General features: G+C 38.0%; 1 protein-coding gene and 1 pseudogene across 1 annotated transcript in view; one reads left to right on the top strand and one right to left on the bottom strand.

The window, feature by feature from the left end:
• Positions 1–18,392, top strand: part of UGT8 (UDP glycosyltransferase 8) — a 102,591-nt gene that overhangs the window by 21,198 nt on the left and 63,001 nt on the right. Inside the window, exon 2 of the mRNA XM_044682424.1 lies at positions 15,880–16,703. Coding sequence (XP_044538359.1) covers positions 15,882–16,703 — 822 coding nt within the window. The 5' untranslated portion in view covers positions 15,880–15,881. The remainder of the gene's footprint in view (positions 1–15,879; positions 16,704–18,392) is intronic.
• Positions 1,609–14,081, bottom strand: LOC123252278 (annotated as a pseudogene).

Below are 18,392 nucleotides of genomic sequence, written 5' to 3'. Positions count from 1 at the left end.
AGCTTCTGCTGATCCATCCTATTCTGATTCCCTCCCTTTCTTTCAGTAGTTAAGGATGCACATGGAGTTCATAGCTGTCCCAGGAATGTCCATCCAGCAAGCCCCTATGAAGTGTTCACTCTGTGCTAGCACTACAGATACCAAATGTCTTTGGGGAGCTCACATTCCTAAAGGGGGAGACAGCTTGCAAATACATTCATCATTCACAGCATAGGTTGTGTACGTGGGACTCATTTCAAAAAGAAAGATCAGCAGTGAGGGGCAGGCAAGTGGAAAACACCTGCAGAAAGTGGTATTTGGACTTAGTCTTGAAAGAAGCCAAGAGACAGAGGGGAGGAAGGAGGGAATTCTAGACATGGATCACAAATAGAGAAAAAGCGCACTGCATCGGGGCAATGAAGTGCTGTGAAAAGCTGAGTGGGTACCATTGGGTTTGGGAAGAGACCAGGAGGCAGAAAGACCAACCAGAAGACTATTTAATTTGTTCCCACTTGGGGGAGGAGTGCCGCAAATGTGGATAAAGTAGAAATGCGATTTGGTAACTCGTGATGTGAGTGGGAGGGGAGGATTCCAGGATGACCCTGAAAACACAAGGCCCGAGGGACTGGGCGATGCTGGCTGTGTCCTAAGTTGGGTAGATGCCAGAGAGAATACTGACATGTTGATGTGGAGATGCATGTGGGATATTGAGTCAAGATGCTTAAAAAGGCGATTGCTGATGGAAGACTGGAGCAATTAGGGATAGGGAGGGAAGTGGCTGCATGGATAAGTAGATGGATCTGGAAATCATTTGTGGAGATAATAGTTGGGGGAGTGGAGCCAAGATGGCAGAGTAAAAACAAGGACTCACCTGAATTCTTTCAACTTCCCTTCAAATAACGCCTCTAAATGAATTCTAGTGCAGCACAAACAACAACAGGATGGAGTGGAATAATTTCCTGGCCCCAGACAACTTAGAAGTGTGCAGGAAAAGTGTGCCCCAGTGGGGCAAGTGGAATGCTGTCTGGTCCAGACCAATCGTCCCAGCAGCCAGGGGCGGACCTTGAAGGTTGGTGCCTCAGTGGTCAGCAGTAGCTTCTGGAGATCTCTTCCTGTGTGTGGGAAGGGGATTGTACAGCTGGTCAGGAGATGCTAGGACCCTTTGCTGGCCAGGCCACAGTGATGCCTGTGCTCAGATGAGGACAGAGAGCAGCAACTGTACCCCTGTCAAGGTCACATCACCTCGAAATACTGAAGATTCACAGGCTCCAAGAGCTAGTTCTGAAAAGAGTGGCATGGTGATTGCCTAAAGCTTGTGGTGGAGCCTAGCAAGTGAGCCTGGCCAGGTGCTCTCAAAGGGCCAGGTTTTTTTCTTTCATTGGCTAAGAGCTCTGCTGGTTTCCTATAGAAGGGAGGCAGGGCTCTGTGACTAAGGAAAGAACCAGAACAGCAAAGAGGGACAGGCCCAGGCTAAGGGCCTACACACTTCTGACAATCCAGCTTGGGCCTCCTGCGGGGGTGTGGCAACTGATCCTTGCTCCCTAGGACGGAGGCCCAGCAGGAACATTTTGTCTCTCTCACTGCTGCCCGAGGAGAACTGGCCAAGCCCTCTTTACCATCTGCAAAACATCAGGAAGGCCTTTTCCAGGACACCAGACATTTGAAGGAACAGGCCTTATTTGTTTAGTCTGGGGCCTGGTCAGCCACAGGGACCCTCAAGCAACATGTAATATAGATCCATTTCCGACAAAGTGGAATATATCCAGTGTGAACCATGGAGTGTCTGGCTTAGGCCTGGGTCTCTGAAGGCTGAAGAGGTATCAGAAAGGCCATCTACCAGACACCGATGGTGATCAAAGATACCATAATGTGGCTCTGAGTCCTTGTCTGGGTTTGGTGTGTTCATACAGCGGCCAACAAAGAGTCACAGGGCCACGTTGCTACCTGTGTGGACTTCATTCTGGAGGTAGGCTGTGTCACCCAGCTGGAACCCAGCTGAGATACTTTGAGGAATCCATTCATCATTCATCAGGCAGAAAGAAAAGCTGAGCTTCTTTTCAGAAACTGTAGTAGACCTGTAGGGTACCCATATAGGCTGGAGAGCTCTGCTACTTAAGTACATTGCCCCACCCAGGATAGTGACCCTCGATGGGGAAAGTCTGCCTGATTAGTCCTTAAGATGGTAAAATTTCCAGCTAGCGTGGGCAGTAGAACAGGCTTATGTGGTTTATCAGCCCATCTGGAGTTACCTATACAACACTGTCACATTTATGGATGCCAGCCTCAAAGGTTACTACTTGGCATTTTCTTTCAAAGTTACAGGCCTTGAAGCCTCCTGGGCCCAGACTAAGGTCTATTGCTATGGTGACAAAGAAAGTCAAAACACAAACTTAAAAGACAACAGTCAGAACAGCTATATCCAAAGCCTCAAAGAAAAAAAAAAGAAGTGATTTGGTTTCAAGTCCCAAAATAATTTCTGGAAGAGCTCAGAAAGGATTTTTTAAAATCATAGAAAACAAGTAGAGGAAATTTTGAGAAAAGAAATGAGAGTGATGCAAGAAAATAATGAAAAAAGAGTCAACAGTTTTTGTAAAGGAAGCACAAAAATCCACTGAAGAGAACTCCTTAAAAAGTATAATTGGCCAAATGAAAAAAGAGATACCAAAATTCACCGAAGGAAAAAAACTTCTTAAGAAGTAGAATTGGCCTAATAGAAAAGGAGATAAAAAAGCACACTAAAGGAAACAATTCCTTACAAATTACAATTGGGCAAATGGAAGCTAATGATTTCATAAGACATCAACAAACAAAACAAAATCAAAAGAATGAGAAAAATAGAAGGAAATGTGAAATAATCTCATTGGGGAAAAAAAAAACAACAAAAAACTGACCTGGAAAATAGATCCAGGAGAGAAAATTTAAGAATTATTGGACTACCTAAAAGCAATGATCAAAAAAAGAGATGATAATTGAACCCATGAGAGCTGATGAGATCACCAATTTACATAGTACTTTATCAATGGAAGTACAGGTCCAATTCCTTCTAGAAACAGGGCAGCTACCACCGTTGAATGATATTAATGGGGATCACCAAATTGTCAGGCCAGTAGGGGAGATGATTCTGAGGAACTATAGGGCATTGAGATGCACCTGAAATCATACTTTGTAAGTGATTACCCAATCTTTCTCTTTGTAGAGATAATCCTGCAAGCATATATTCTTCAGTTATATTTATCTCTGTGAAAATAATATATGGTATATTTGCCTGCCATAGAATCATAAACTGATAGGACTTCAGAGGTCATTTAGTTCTACTGTGTATATGTGTGTTCAAGTGCATATTATCTTGCTTTCTAAAGATTAGCTGGCTATATTAAACTGGAATGAATGAAAAAGGTATTGTGCCAAGAACATTACTAAATTAAAGTCATTTAGTCATGGCATAATTCCTAAATTCTTCTTTGAAAAAAATTATCAGCTTTTTAAGCTGAAAAAATAAAACAAGAAAAATTTAGCATAATGAAATGTTTTTCTTAATTAGGCTAAAGCCAAAATCAAGTTATAATTCTATAATGCTATATAAACCAAATTCTAAATTAGTTCCAGTATTATTGTTTTAGTTTAGGTGCCTAAAGATATAACTAATCAATTTTCTGAGTTTATGATCTAAAATATTTTCATTTTTTTTTGGAGAAGCAAATGATATAGAATAACAAGACTCATAATTCAGAAGTCCTTACTTCTTGCTCCATTAGGACTCTTGACTCTCCGTATGAACCTGAGTAAACCTTCTTTTTTAATAAAGCCTTAAGGTTTTTATGCCGTGGACTCCTTTGGTAGACTTGCCAGACCTATGGACCTCTCATAGAATAATGCTTTTAAATGCGTAAAGTACATAGAATGTAAGATGCAAACAAGTAAGGTTGCTTACAAGCTAACATACCATCTGAAATCTATCCATGAACCCCTCAGCCAATGGGTCATTAGTCTAGAAGGAGCCCAGATGTCTCAAGAATAAATTCAAGCAACACTTTTCCTGTCATTAGTAATAACATTTAGAATTTATTTTTTCTTGCTATTGGATATATATCAAAATCGAATCCTTAGAGATGCTCTGATTTAGCTGATTTGTTTTTCAGGTCTATAGCATCACCCCTCCACCCCCAGTGAAAGTTTTAATTGGGGCATGTTCATAAATAATTCTTTTATTAAGAAAAACATTGAGAATTTTCATGGAGTAGGATAAAAGAAAATATGGTGCATTGCTTGTTTGATTTGGGGGAATATTGTATTCTGTTTATTCATTTGTTTTGGACTTAGAAGAATGTGCAGTAAGTGATATGTTCAAACCAGGTATTATCAGGGCAAAGTGACATGAAGGGTGACTTTTTTCTGGTTTGTTTAGGAAATAGATTGTTAATAGGGATAATTTAGGAAATTTCTAAAAGCTATTGAGATTAGATAATAGGAGGCAAATAGAATACCAACCAAGGACAGAACAAACTTTGTGGAGACTAGAGCTATCAAGGACTGAAACAATTATTAACCATCAGAGTGGTTTTGGAGAAAAGAACCTTTAGAGAAAATTTAGAATTTGAAAAGACCAGAATACTTTTTGATTTGTGGAATAATTTGGTTATTGTTGGAGAATGAGAGTTTTTAACTAGATTTTCTTTTTTGCAGAATACTTCAGCCTTCTCAAATAATTATGTATTGATTAGGAATTGAGGAGGATTAATAGAAGATTGTTGCTAGATAAATATTAAAGCACTTAAGCTACAGGAGTTTTAATTTGTTTTTCCAGTTATAATACCTGGCAGAATTTGGAACATGTTATTTTGTGATACTTTCATATGATTTATAAAAATTTCTTATTTGTTGCAAGATGACATTGGAAGCTAAACAAAGAAATTCTTTCTCTTTCTTTGAATGTTTGACTGTCATATGATGGTGTGACATAAAGATAGCTTGTACCAAGCTGGTTTTAGTAGGGGGGTGGAGCCAGAAAGCATCTGACATATAGCCCCTAGGGAGTATAACCTAACATTCTGGGGACTATCCTCTGGGGATCTTGACATTTCATGGATACTAGTAGACATCAAACTCAGAGCAATTGAGGAGTCTTAAGTGGCCCGAATCAGATTAAAATGGAATTGAGAAATGCTTACCAACGTTTTAAATTGCAGTACAACATAGGTAATGCTCATTTGTGGATTTCTAAGTTAAGATGAGGCCCCAGGGATCTGTTTCCTCTTTGAGTTTGATACCACTACAGAGGAGCATGGGGCTTGTCTGTTGTTTCTCTCTTACTCTCAGTTATCTGACTGATCCACCTCTTTTCCTGGTTATATCTGCTGTTGGTTGGCTGGCATCATTTACTGTATTTCACTTGCACAGTGTTTGGTTGGGTCTGTGTTACAAACTCTTCACTTCTTCTCATTTTTTTAAACCCTTAACTTCTGTGTATTGGCTCATAGGTGGAAGAGTGGTAAGGGTGGGCAATGGGGGTCAAGTGACTTGCCCAGGATCACACAGCTGGGAAGTGTCTGAGACTAGACTTGAACCTAGGACCTCCCGTCTCTAGGCCTGACTCTCAATCCACTGAGCTACCCAGCTGCCCCCTCTTCATTCATTTTTGATTGACTCACTGTTAGAATTTTTCAAACTTCATAGTCATACTGGAGCAATCAGTCTCCCTGAAAGGACCTTTGTCTCAGGCAGGGCTTGTCTTTTTTCTTGTTCAATTATGAACCAATACTATCAGCTATTTGTAAAATCTTTCAGTATATATATGCCAAAATAACCTGCTTCATGGATTGATTATACAAATATGTATCATAGTTTGGACAGTTATTTGTTTAATATTTTTTTCTAGGCAGAGCTATTTTTCAGAATACTTTTTTGTTGGTCAATTTTTAAAAAATATTGTCATAGTTTTCTCTAGTATCTCTCCTCTTACCAATGTCATGCTTTTAATAAAAGATAAAAAAAAGAGGAAAAATTTGCATAATGGTTCCCTACACAAAGAAAGTGCAGAAATATGTGCAGTGTTCAATATTTGTGGACTTTCCCACTGTGCAGTGGGTGTAGAATGTTATAGTCCTTATGGACCAAATGTCAGGTACTTTTTGTTTTTTTCTCCCTCCCTTGGATACAGCTAAGACCAGCTTTGCTCAAAGCAGTCTTTATATAATACATCGTCATATCCCTTCTTTTGAGCCATGCTTTTGTCCTTTCTAATTTTATAACATTCACTTTTGATTTTTTTCCATTTATATAGTTACTATGTGTATTGTTTACTTGGTTCTGTATCAATTCATTTAGATATTTCCATGCTTCTCTGTATTCATCATATGCATCAATTCTTAAACCACAATAATATTCCATTACATTCATGTGTCAGCTTTTTTAGATATTCTCCAGTTGATGGGAATCTACTTTGTTTCCAATTTTTGTTATTATAAAAGGTGTTTATAAATATTTTGGGGGGACTTTCTTCTTATCAGTGGTCCCTGTGGGGTATATGCCTAGTAATGGAATCCCTGGTTCAAAGGGTTTGGTCATTTTAGCCACTTTATTTGTATACTTCCAAAACATTTACCATAATGGTTATATTGATTAACAGTTCCATCAAGAATGCACTAAAATGTATTTTCCCATAATCCCTACAACACTAACCATTCCCATCTTTCTTTCATTTTTAAATCTAGACGCATTTAAATTATTTTAAATCTTTTTTAGAAGGATAATTTTGGAAGAGAGAGTGGAGTCCTAGAGTCTGTTAGGATGCTGTTGTCCTTGTTCAGAGAAGAGGTAATGAGGACCTGCACTAGGATGGTTGTTGGGAGAAAGCTGGGGATGGGAGTGGAGGAGGTGGAATTAACTGGACTTAGGATCTGAAAGATGAAGGAGTGAGAAGAGTTTTGGAATGTGACTTTGTGAACAGTGGATCTGTCTATAGAAATAAATAATTCAGAAGGATAGTTTTATGGTAAAAAGATACTGTTTTGCCCAAGTGGTTAAGATGTTTTTGGTATCTACAAAATGGGCAATGTGTTTGGAAATGGAGTTCTGATATTTGTATACAGCAAGCAACAGGGCTAGTGATGTATTCTCTGATAGTGAAAAATAGAGGTATTAGAGGGATTATATATAGGAAAGAGAAGTTTTAGGGGCATATCCCCCTGCCTCTAACCCACAAGGTACTGGGAAGAAGAATAAGAAGAAACAGAAGAATCAGTCAGAGAGGTGGGAGAAGTAGGGGAGAGTGTAGGGTCTTAGAAGTGAAGGGAGGAGAGAATAGCAAAGTGAAGAAGTCATCAGTGGTACTAGGAGGGATGGTCAATCTCTCAAAGAATTCATTGCCTGGCTTAACATCTTTCTTTAATCCCTACCTCCTGTCCTTGAATATCTCTTTACATGTTCCCTCCAGAGCTTTCGAGAACTCACATATTATGTATCAGAATCCTGAGGAATAAACATCTCAGGTGGTCATGACATTTTATTCTCTAATGTTTCTGAACCCATCTCCATAAACATTTTAGTGTTGATTCCACTCCTTTTTCCCATAGACCCATAACATCTGGCTGCCTTTCTAGCCTGGAAACTGAAACTATTTAATCTTGCAGCATTTTGGAGAAAATGTGGACCAGATTTAATCATTGGCTATTGTAGCCTTTAAATGCCCCAACCTACAAATTTACTGTATACCAACTGAAATGGATGCAACAAATCTTAATGAAATAGCTACCACTGTATGAGGCTTTCTGCTTGATTATCAATGGAGAAAGAGAACTTTAAGTGCTGAAAGGTATCTTAAAGGAAAATTTCTTGTGTCCCTTTCTTTTGTATGAGCTTCCTGTCTCCACTGCTGCCATACCCCCAGAGGTAATATTTGAACTTTCTGTGAATATGGTATAGTGGAGAGGTTCTGATTCTGAACTGGTTTTGAAATCAGAGCAGCCCAGCCAAATCTTGCCATTGCTATTTCCCACCTCCTTTGTGATCTGTAGACCTGAATTTACTACCTGTGTAACCTTGAGTGAGTCATTAAACTCCTCTGCATAAAAAAAGGCGATTGGGTTAGATATGTTCCACAATCTTTCTCCAAAGTCCTATGACCTTTTGATTCTCTATACTCTAGTGTAGCAGAAAGTGGACCTTTTTTGGAATTGTCCAAGCATGTTTATTTTCTGATCTAGGTGGCCTCCTCTCCCAGGCTACAAGATACTTTTCTAAAGTATCTAAAGTACATTTTCTAAAGGATCTTCATTAAGCTATTCTGAAGTAATAATTGGTTCCAGATTCACATATCTGAAACAAACCGTCCTCTAAGCCTCATCAGATTTCAGGACTGTTTCCCAAAGGCATGTTTCAGGAATTCAAAACGTTTAAAAATAATTTTTGTTTAGCTATCTGATTAGTCATTAAAACACACTCAACCTTTACCACTCTCTTGGTGTCAGGTTAACTGGAGTCAATAATAAACCAGGCACACTGAAGCGAGCAGGTGTGTTCTATCAGGGGTTCTGAGAAGGATAGCACATTTCCTGTCTGCTTCATTTTGTAGACTGAAGAGCATGTGTATAGTTAGTCTCACAAGTTCTGTTGTGAAGACCATGTTATACATGTTGGAGCAAGTAGGAGCTAAAGACAGATCCCTAGCTTCCTGGGTAACATTAGTTACAAGATAGCTGGATGGTACAGTGGATAAAGAGTTCTGGACTTGAAATCATGTAGACCTGAGTTCAAATCCTCCATCAGAAACTTAATAGCTATGTCATCCTGGGCAAGTCACTTAATCTGTCTCATCAATTTCCTGATCTGTAAAATGGGGATTATAATAACCTATTAGGGTGGTTGTGAGAATCAAATGAGGCAATTCATATACAGTGCTTTTCAAACCTTAAAGTGTTATGGAAATGGTATCACTATTATTTTATTAGCTAGTGAGCTTTCCAGGAGCAGTTTGTCATGATACTTTAGTACAATGCAGAAAATATTTTAAAAGCACATACTTCATATAGAACTCTATATTAAACTGCTGGGAAAGACAGAACATTTAAATGGGACATTGTTTCTTTCCCCAAGAAATTAAAAATCTCGTAGGGGCTTGTGATGTATAAATAGCAAATAAGTAAAATGACATGGTTGAGAACATAGAAAAGTTTGACAACAAAGTGTTATATGACATTTAAGGGGAATGGTTCTTGGAAGAGGTAGAATTTTTCCTCCATTCTTTTATATAATAGATTTCTTAATTATTTGAAAAAAGTATTATTAATTTAGTTTTAAGCATTAACAAGTCCAAATAAATATACATTTACAACTAGGAATCCCTATTTTTTAGACATAGTAACTCTAGGCACTTGATATTTAATTTTTTGAAAACTATCATGCATTTAACCTTCTCTCTGGCACCATTGAGAGAGAGAGAGAGAGAGAGAGAGAGAGAGAGAGAGAGAGAAAACATGGTAGGGTGTGGAGAAACTTTGTAGTATATGAGGTTAGTGAAATAAAATGATCACACTAGCCATATCAAAAATGTCTGTCTCATTCCTCATAATTAGTTCATCACTTCTCTTTAAGAACTGATCAAAATTTTTCATTAGTTCTCTGGAATCATGATTTATTGATGCAGTGTTGAGCATTCTTAATTCTTTCAAAATTGCCTTTAAATTTTTTTATTCCAGAATGCATTGTATTCCTGGTTCTGTGCATTTTTTTCTGTATTAGTCCACACAAGTCTTCCAGGTTTCTCTGAAAACATTTCTTCATTTCTTAATAGCTTAAATAGTATTCCATTACATTCCTGTACCATAATTTGTTCAGTTGTTCTCAAAAGGGGGATGAGTGAGATGAGGAGGGCGAGCAAAAGACTAAATTTAAGATTGGTTTTAAAGGCTAGTGGAAATTTAGTAGGACCAAAAGGGAAATGCTAATTGCTCCAGTGGGACAGTTTATTCTGACAATGGTAGGAAAGGATGAATCAGAGTAGGGAAAGATTGTAGGCCTGAGGAACTGAAGGGGGAGCTATTGTGGTAGTCCAGTAAGAAATCTCCTAGACTGGTGAGAATCTTGATGAAGAGGAGAAGAAGGATGCAAGAGACAGTTCAGAGATAAAGAGGACATGTTAGGCAATTAAATAGGAGATGTGTGGGAAAGGGAAGAAACAAAGATAACCTCAGAATTGCAAGCATGGGAGATGGGGAGGTGTCTCGAACAAATACAAAAACTCTTAACTGAAGAGAATGTTTGAAGGAGCAGAAAGGAGATACCAGATTTACTTTTGGACAAGTTCAGTTTGATATACTAATGAGAATCAGGTAGGTAGAAGGATCCTAGCATGAAGAGAGATGGAGCTCAGAAGAAAGATTAGATTTGGAGGTAAACATTTGGGAGTTGCCTTCATAGTAGTACTGTGGAAAGTCATTGAGGTAAATGAGTTTGAGGGGTGTGGATATATCTGTGTCTTTGTGACAGGGAGAGACACAGAGACACACAGAGACATGATGAGGACTCTAAAATGGGGATAATAATAGCCCCCACATCCCAAGGTTGTTGTGTGGCTCAAATGAGATAACAATTATAAAGCACTTAGCACAATACCTTGAACATAGTAAGTGATATTAAAATGTTAATCATTATTATTAAGTTATCTAATAATTTGTTGTTCAGTCATTTTGGTTGTGTCCCCATTTTAGACTAATTTGAAGTAGTTTGCCATTTCTTTATCCAGCTCATTTTACAGATGAGGAAATTGAGGCAAATGGGGTTAAGTGACTTGCACAAAGTCACACGGATAATACATGTCTAAGGCTGGATTTCAGCTTTAGGTCTTCCAGGCCTGGTGCCCTAACCACTGAGCAACCTCGCTTTACCTGCACCTAAATAAGATTATTTATTTTGATTAAAATTAACAAATTAATGATTTATTTTGATGTTTTGCCAATTTCTGAAAAAGATAATATTTAAGAAAAATTTTCGTTTTGGGAAGAAAGACTATAGGTTTTTAGATACTGTAGATAAAGCACCAATCCTGGAATCAGGAAGATAGGAGTTCAAATTCACCCTCATACATTTACTTGCTACATGATTTAATGTTTGTCTTAGTTTCTTTATCTGTAAAATAGAAATAATATTAGCACTTCCTTCCAGGGTTATTGTGAGGATAAAATGAGATAATATTTGTAAAGTACTTTGCAAATCTTAGAGCACTATTAAAAATGCTAGCTATTGCTATTACTTACTATACAGTTTATATCATAGTTCTATATAATTACAGATATTATTATATAGCAAAATGGTACAATGGCTAAACCTCTTTTTAGCTTTAATTATGAGAGCTTAGGTTCCCTGTGCCTCGGTACTGAGATAAGTGGAGTAAGGTTTGCTCAGTGTGTGTGCAGGCAGACCTTTGCAAAGCCCAGTGATGGTAGATACTGCGTACCATTACCAAAAGATGATTTTTCCTGGGCCAGACATGGTGGCAATACATAATATTATTGATGGTGACAGGGGCCGTTGATGAAGCTGTTATTGCCATTGTTGTTGAAGTTAGTGTTAAAGCCCTTTGGATCCCCACCAGCATGAGAAGGGGGGAGCAGAGAGTGGGTGCAGGGGAACGATCAGTGAAAGAAGAGGGTTTATTTGTCTCACTGTCCTATTTTCCTGCCTTTGTAGTTTTTAATGAACTAAATGCATTTCTGTTTTTTTTAATGAACTAAATGCATTTCTGTTTGATCAGCTAGTTACCATTCTCAGAAAGAAGCCTTCTACAGAAAATATATTTAAATAATTTGTTAACCTAATAGCTAACATTTACCTAGAGCTTACTGTACTGAGCTCAACAATTAATATTTCGTTTGATTGATTCTCACAGTAATCCTGGGGAGTGGCTGCTATTATTATCCCCCACTTTATAGATGGGGAAACAGAGGCATACAGAAATTAAGTGACTTTTCTAGGACCTCAATTATCCTTTGTGGCCAATTTGAACTCATCTTCCTATTTCCATGTCCTTGTATGTGTCCTCTATTTATTTAAATTCCTTTTTTTTTACATTTCAAATGTATTTGTTACAATAAAATTCCTAGGTAACTCCCTCCCTCCCTTTCCCGCATTAGAGAAGGAATTATTTGACAAAAAAATATATATGTATATAAAAAACTGTCTTACTTGTTCCTATTTATCAGTTATTCTGGAGGGAGAAAAACAATTTTTTTTCAAACAATATTTCTGTTACTTTATATAATGGTCTACTCTTTTTGCTTTTAATACTTTCCTGTAGGTCTTTCCAGTAAAAAAAAAAATTAATCTGCTCAACATTTCTTATAACACAATAATATGCCATCATAATCATATGCCATCGTTTGTTTAGCCATCCCTCAATTGATGGGTATCCCCTCAGTTTCCAAGACTTTGCCACCACAAAGAGAACTGCCATAAATACTTTAGAATATACAGGTTCTTTTCCTTTTTACCTGATCATGTTAGGAAATAAACCTGAGAGTGGTATTTCTGGGCCCAAGGATATACATACACAGTTTTATAATTCTTTGAGCATATTTCCAAATTGCTCTCAAAAATGATTGGATCAGTTCACAGTTCCACCAACAGTGTATTAGTACCTTTATTTTTCCACATCCCTTCCAACATTTGTCATTTTGTCCTTTTATTTTAGTCAGTCTGATAGGTGTGAGGTATTGTATCTCAGAATTGTTTTGATGTGCATTTCTTTAATCATATTGATTTAGGGCATTTTTTCATGTACTTATATATAGCTTTGATCTCTCTCTCCAAAAACTGTCTGTTCATGTTCTTTGACCATTTATCAGTTGGGGAATGACTCATATGCTTATAAATTTGACAAAACTCTCTATTATAGATATGAGATCTCTATCCAAGAAACCATTTATAATTTTCCACCCCTCCCCATTACACTGCTTTCCCTCTAATCTTGCCTACATTTGTTTTATTTATACAAAAAAACCTTTTAATTGAATTCAAAATTATCCATTTTATATCTCATAATGTTTTCAGTCCTTTGTTTAAAAATTCTTCTCCTTTCCATAAATCTGATAGGTAATATGTTCTCTGTTCTCATTTGCGCACTGTCTCCCATTATTCCTAGTCATGTATCCATTTTAATTTTACCTAGGTAAGTGGTGTAAGATATTTGATCTATAATTTCAGCCAGACTGCTTTCCAGTTTTCCCAACAGTTTTTACCAATTATAGTGACTTATTATCACAAAAGCTTAGGTCTTCGTTTTTTTGGTTTTTGTTTTTTTTAAACCCTTACCTTCAGTCTTCGAGTCAATACTATGTATTGGCTCCAAGGCAGAAGAGTGGTAAGGGTAGGCAGTGGGGGTCAAGTGACTTGCCCAGGGTCACACGGCTGGGAAGTGTCTGAGGCCAGATTTGAACCTAGGACCTCCTGTCTCTAGGCCTGGCTCTCAATCCACTGAGCTCTACCCAGCTGCCCCTGGTCTCTGCTTTTGTTAAACATGTTTGTTGTTATGTCTGCTCTGTTCCACTGATCTACTTTTCTTTTTCTTAGTCAGTACCATATAGTTTTGACAATTACTACTTTATAATACCATTTAAAGTCTGGTCCTGCTGCTTTCTCAATTTAGGGGAGAGGAGGACGAGAACATGGATCTGAAAATAAAACAAAATTTAATTAAATTCTTTTCCAAAAATCTTATGCTGCTAGTTTTCCTTTCTACATTTTTTTCATCAATTCCCTTGATATTCTTGACCTTTTATTCTTCTAAATGAATTTTGTTATTATTTTTCTATTTCAATAAAATATCTTTTGGTAATTTAATTGGGATGAAATTGATTAAGTAGATTAGATAGGACTGTCTTTTTAATTATATTTTCGTCTCCTGTGAAAGGTACAGTGGCATCATATCTGAATGAATAAAGCATCTATTAAATACCCTGTTCTAGGTATTGTTCTAAACTTGGGATACAGATATAAGTAAGCAAGAGAGCCCCGGCCCTCAAGGAGCTTTTACATTCTCTTGGGTGAAGGTGAAAGCACCTTGAAAGAAAGCTTTGTGAGGAGGTGTGCTGGAGAGGATGCTCACCTGCCATGGTCCAGAGTTCCCGGCACAAAACTAAGCTTCTAGGGGGAGGGAGGTGAGGAGGGTGACCCAGAGTGTAGTTGTCCTGGTTTGGAAATAGGTGGGAAAAGAGGGTTTTTTGCATGTGGTTTTGGTGGAGGGTAGGGACTAGGGGTGAAATGTAATTAACATTTCGACTGTAATATTTTAAACCTTAGTCACATAACTACTATAGGTTGTCTTCTAACATGCTTAGAGTTTTACAATGTAAAGAAAGAAAGGAGAGCTAACACAGATGTAGGTGGTAGGAATCAAAACAGGAAATTTTCAAATTAATACAGTGTTTATATATATATATGTCATACAACAATATTTTTCAGTAACTCCTCTGTTTCCCCCAGTTCAGATGTATATATCTGCGTGCGTTTATTAACATATGTAATATATGCACACACTTTTAGCTTTTAAATATCAATTTGAGCTTTCTGCCAGTAGCTGCAAACTTATTTGGAAGGAATAGTACCTTCCTTGTAATCTCCTTAGAAAGGAATACACAGTATTTGTTGTATAAGTAGCCAAAGGTGTGTTCAACATTTTTATATAACCTAGTCAAGTGATAGTGGGGAAATGGAGGTGGAGAACCCCTGCTGGGTTTTGTTTGCACCTTGGTCACAAATAGGCTCTCCAATGGAATGTAGCCAGTGGCATGTTGTAAGAAACTGTGATTAGTAGCAGAGCTAGTCAGCTTCAGACCTGGATTGACCTCCATCCATGCACTCATTGATAGAAGCTGCTAAATGGAAGATATAAAGGTAGTAAGAGCAATTAGAAGAAAAGAGATATATGTAGTGATTACAGTATTTTTGAGGGGAAAAAAAGAAAAGAAAGCTTGGAGTATTGGATAGAGTTGGTCTCCAAAGCCTTTGAATATCTGGATTCTAGTTGAGGTTCTGACATAGACTGCCTTGTGACCCTGAGAAAGTTACTTAATCATAGCTCACTGAGCAAAATCTCTAAGACTTTAAGATCAGTCTGTATTGGTAGAAGAAATGTCCTAGAGAGTCTCTGTATCCACGAAATCACAAATCTTGACCCTACCTCTGTGTAGAAAACCTTCCAAATGCAAAGCTATTGGGACAGAAAAATCACCACCATTACACCAGGGTGAACTTTCCCCCTCACCTATGACCTGTGCAGTCCCTATTTGGTGAATTCATTCCTATCAACCCTGAATAGGAATATGTAACTGGTGATTAAATATTACACAGTGATTAAATGGGAAAAAAGATGATCTGTTTAACGATATTCAAAAATAACAATCTGAAAATAATCATTTGAAATAATTGCAAATAACAGTTTGAAAGATCACAAGTTTGGGGCTTTCATTTTCCTATTAACATTGATGTTCTGTAGGACAGTGGACAAAATTATTTATTATTAAAATTGTTTTATCTTTGGAGGACAGATATTGTGATATTTGTTACATAACCTTCAATGTCAACATGTTTTTGTCTTGATTTTCCATATCTTTGGAGAGTGTTTAGGGACACCCAATGGAGTTTCAAGACACAAAATTGTTATAAACACATATAAACTGCTAGTGTGTTTTAACTTATGACAGCTTTGTCCCTCAAATGCTCTATTTGAATTTATGATGATAGTAAGTTCATATTTTTAAGGGAATAAAAAGATTTATTCTAAAAGTCAGTTGATTTGAAATTCCCTTAGAATGTTGAAAATAATGATTGTGTAGTATTTTCTTTTGAAAGTTCTTAACAGTCTGAAGAATTAAAATCTGTTTTTAAGTAACTTTTTGGTTGTCATTTCAGCTATGAAGTCTTACACTCCATTTTTCGTACTCCTGTGGAGTGCTGTCGGACTGGCAAAGGCTGCCAAAATCGTCGTTGTGCCGCCAATTATGTTTGAAAGCCATATGTACATTTTCAAGACCTTAGCCTCAGCCTTGCACGAGAGAGGCCACCAGACAGTGTTTCTCCTGTCCGAAGGCAGAGACATCGTGCCGTCTAATCATTACAGACTCCAGCGCTACCCAGGGATCTTCAATAGCACCACCTCAGATGCTTTCCTACAGTCCAAAATGAGGAATATTTTCTCTGGGAGGCTTACGGTGATAGAACTGTTCGACATCCTGGACCACTATTCTAAGAACTGCGAGATGATGGTTGGCAACAGTGCCTTGATGCAGGGCCTGAAAAAAGAAAAATTTGATTTGCTGCTCGTGGACCCCAATGAGATGTGTGGTTTTGTTATAGCCCATCTTTTAGGGGTGAAGTATGCAGTCTTTTCCACGGGCCTTTGGTATCCCGCCGAAGTAGGGGCCCCTGTGCCATTGGCCTATGTTCCAGAGTTTAACTCCCTCCTCACGGATGATATGAACTTTCTGGAAAGGATGAAGAACACCGGCGTTTACCTCATTTCCAGATTAGGGATCAGCTTTCTAGTCCTTCCGAAATATGAGAGGATAATGCAGAAGTACAACCTGCTTCCCCAGAGATCCATGTATGACTTGGTGCAGGCGACCAGCTTGTGGATGCTGTGTACTGATGTGGCCCTGGAGTTCCCCAGACCCACTCTGCCTAATGTTGTGTATGTGGGAGGAATCTTAACCAAACCGGCCAGACCGCTACCAGAAGTAAGGTTTGCTGAATCCTACGGTAATTTTTTTGAAATATAAAGGCCAATTTTGAGGATTCGTGGTGTGGACGTCTTAATGTTTTCTAGAGTGCTGAGATGAGAGATTGAAAGGAGTAATTGTGATAGTAATCGATGGCAGCCGCAGAAACATGTGTAGACGGCGTGGAGCTTCCCAGAGTCCACACAAGCACCTTGAGTCAGAGCTGCTTGCATAGGCTACTGTTTTGCATGAGGCATTTGTATAAGCTGCAGCCTCTGCCCTGGCTCAGAAAGGGAAGTTCTGGCCAAGGGAAAACTCATGGAGTGAAAGAAAGGGCCATGTGGTCATCCTGGGATGGATATACTGGGGGGTGCCCACCCACACTCACATCCCCGGCAGAATCAAACCACAATTGATCTTTCTGGTTATTCACCCCAAGCAATACTGTCTCCAGCTTAAAAGTTGAGAATAACATGCTGCTGCCATAATACTGACAGCTATGCAGAAGAAGTAGAGATTAAAGAGAGAGTGAAAGTGAGAGGTCCTGGGGGCCTGCCTTAGAGCTGTCTTACTCCAAAATTGCATCAGTAGGACCTTACAATTGATAAGTGGGAAGAGAGAAGGAAGGAAGCTTCACAGATAATGTTTTGTCTTTTGAGAGCAGATGCTTGGGATTATCTCAATACCAACTTTACTGGAGGATTAGGGTGTGTGAAGTAGTCAAGATATTAATGAGATACATCAGTTTGCTTTCTTTTTTCCATTTTCTTTTTTTACACCCTTACCTTTCATCTTAGAATCAATACTTGTGTATTGGTTCCAAGGCAGAAGAATAGTAAGGAGTAGACAATGACTCCCCCAGAGTCACATGGCTAGGAAGTTTCTGGATTTGCACCCAGGACTTACTATTTCTAGGCCTTGATCTCAATCCCCTGAGCCTACCTAGCTACCTCAAAATTGCTTGATTTTTCAAGGAGGACAAAGGAGAAGGAGGGAGAGAATATGGAATTTAATTTTTTATTAATGAATGGTAATTTTATTTACATGCAATTGAGAAAATAAGGCAAAAAAAAATAAATAAAAATACAAGTGAGATAGCCCCTCGGCTATCTAGAGTACTGCCATCTGCCTTTTGATGTTTTTGGAAACACATAGACCAAATGAATAGTTGTGATAATAAATTATTTACAAGTAAATGTATGAGAGTTTAGAACAGTATAAGATTTGGCAATAATACATAACACACCCTCCCAATTGTTATTCCTTCTGAAGTCACCCCATTACACAGTTAAGCTAAGACAGCCCCCAGACAATTTGATTAAACTACTAAATGTGAAGAACCTGTTTTTGTTCAAGGCAAGAGGCAGTTTGGCATAGTGGATAGGATAGAGAATGGGTCTCACAGGCAGGAAAATCTGAGTCTGGCACCTATTGGCACTGTGAATTCTGAGCAAGTCATTTTAAGCTCTCCGTGCCTCTAAGACACTCTCTAAAGCTGAACATTGCACAATGTTTTCTTTTCTCCTTTGGAAATCAGAGAGATTTTTTACTCCCTTCACCTATGGTCCATCCAAAATTTGTAAAAAACTTGTTCAAGTATCTATGATAGTTATGACAGGTGTGTTCTGGGTAACATCTAAACAACAAGTTTAAAACTTTTATTAAGATAATTTATATACAAGACTTTGAAAAATGTACACAAAATTT

Source organism: Gracilinanus agilis, chromosome 6 (genome assembly GCF_016433145.1).
Source record: "Gracilinanus agilis isolate LMUSP501 chromosome 6, AgileGrace, whole genome shotgun sequence".
In the NCBI taxonomy this organism is placed as follows: domain Eukaryota; kingdom Metazoa; phylum Chordata; class Mammalia; order Didelphimorphia; family Didelphidae; genus Gracilinanus; species Gracilinanus agilis.
This window is presented reverse-complemented; position numbering and strand designations above follow the sequence as displayed.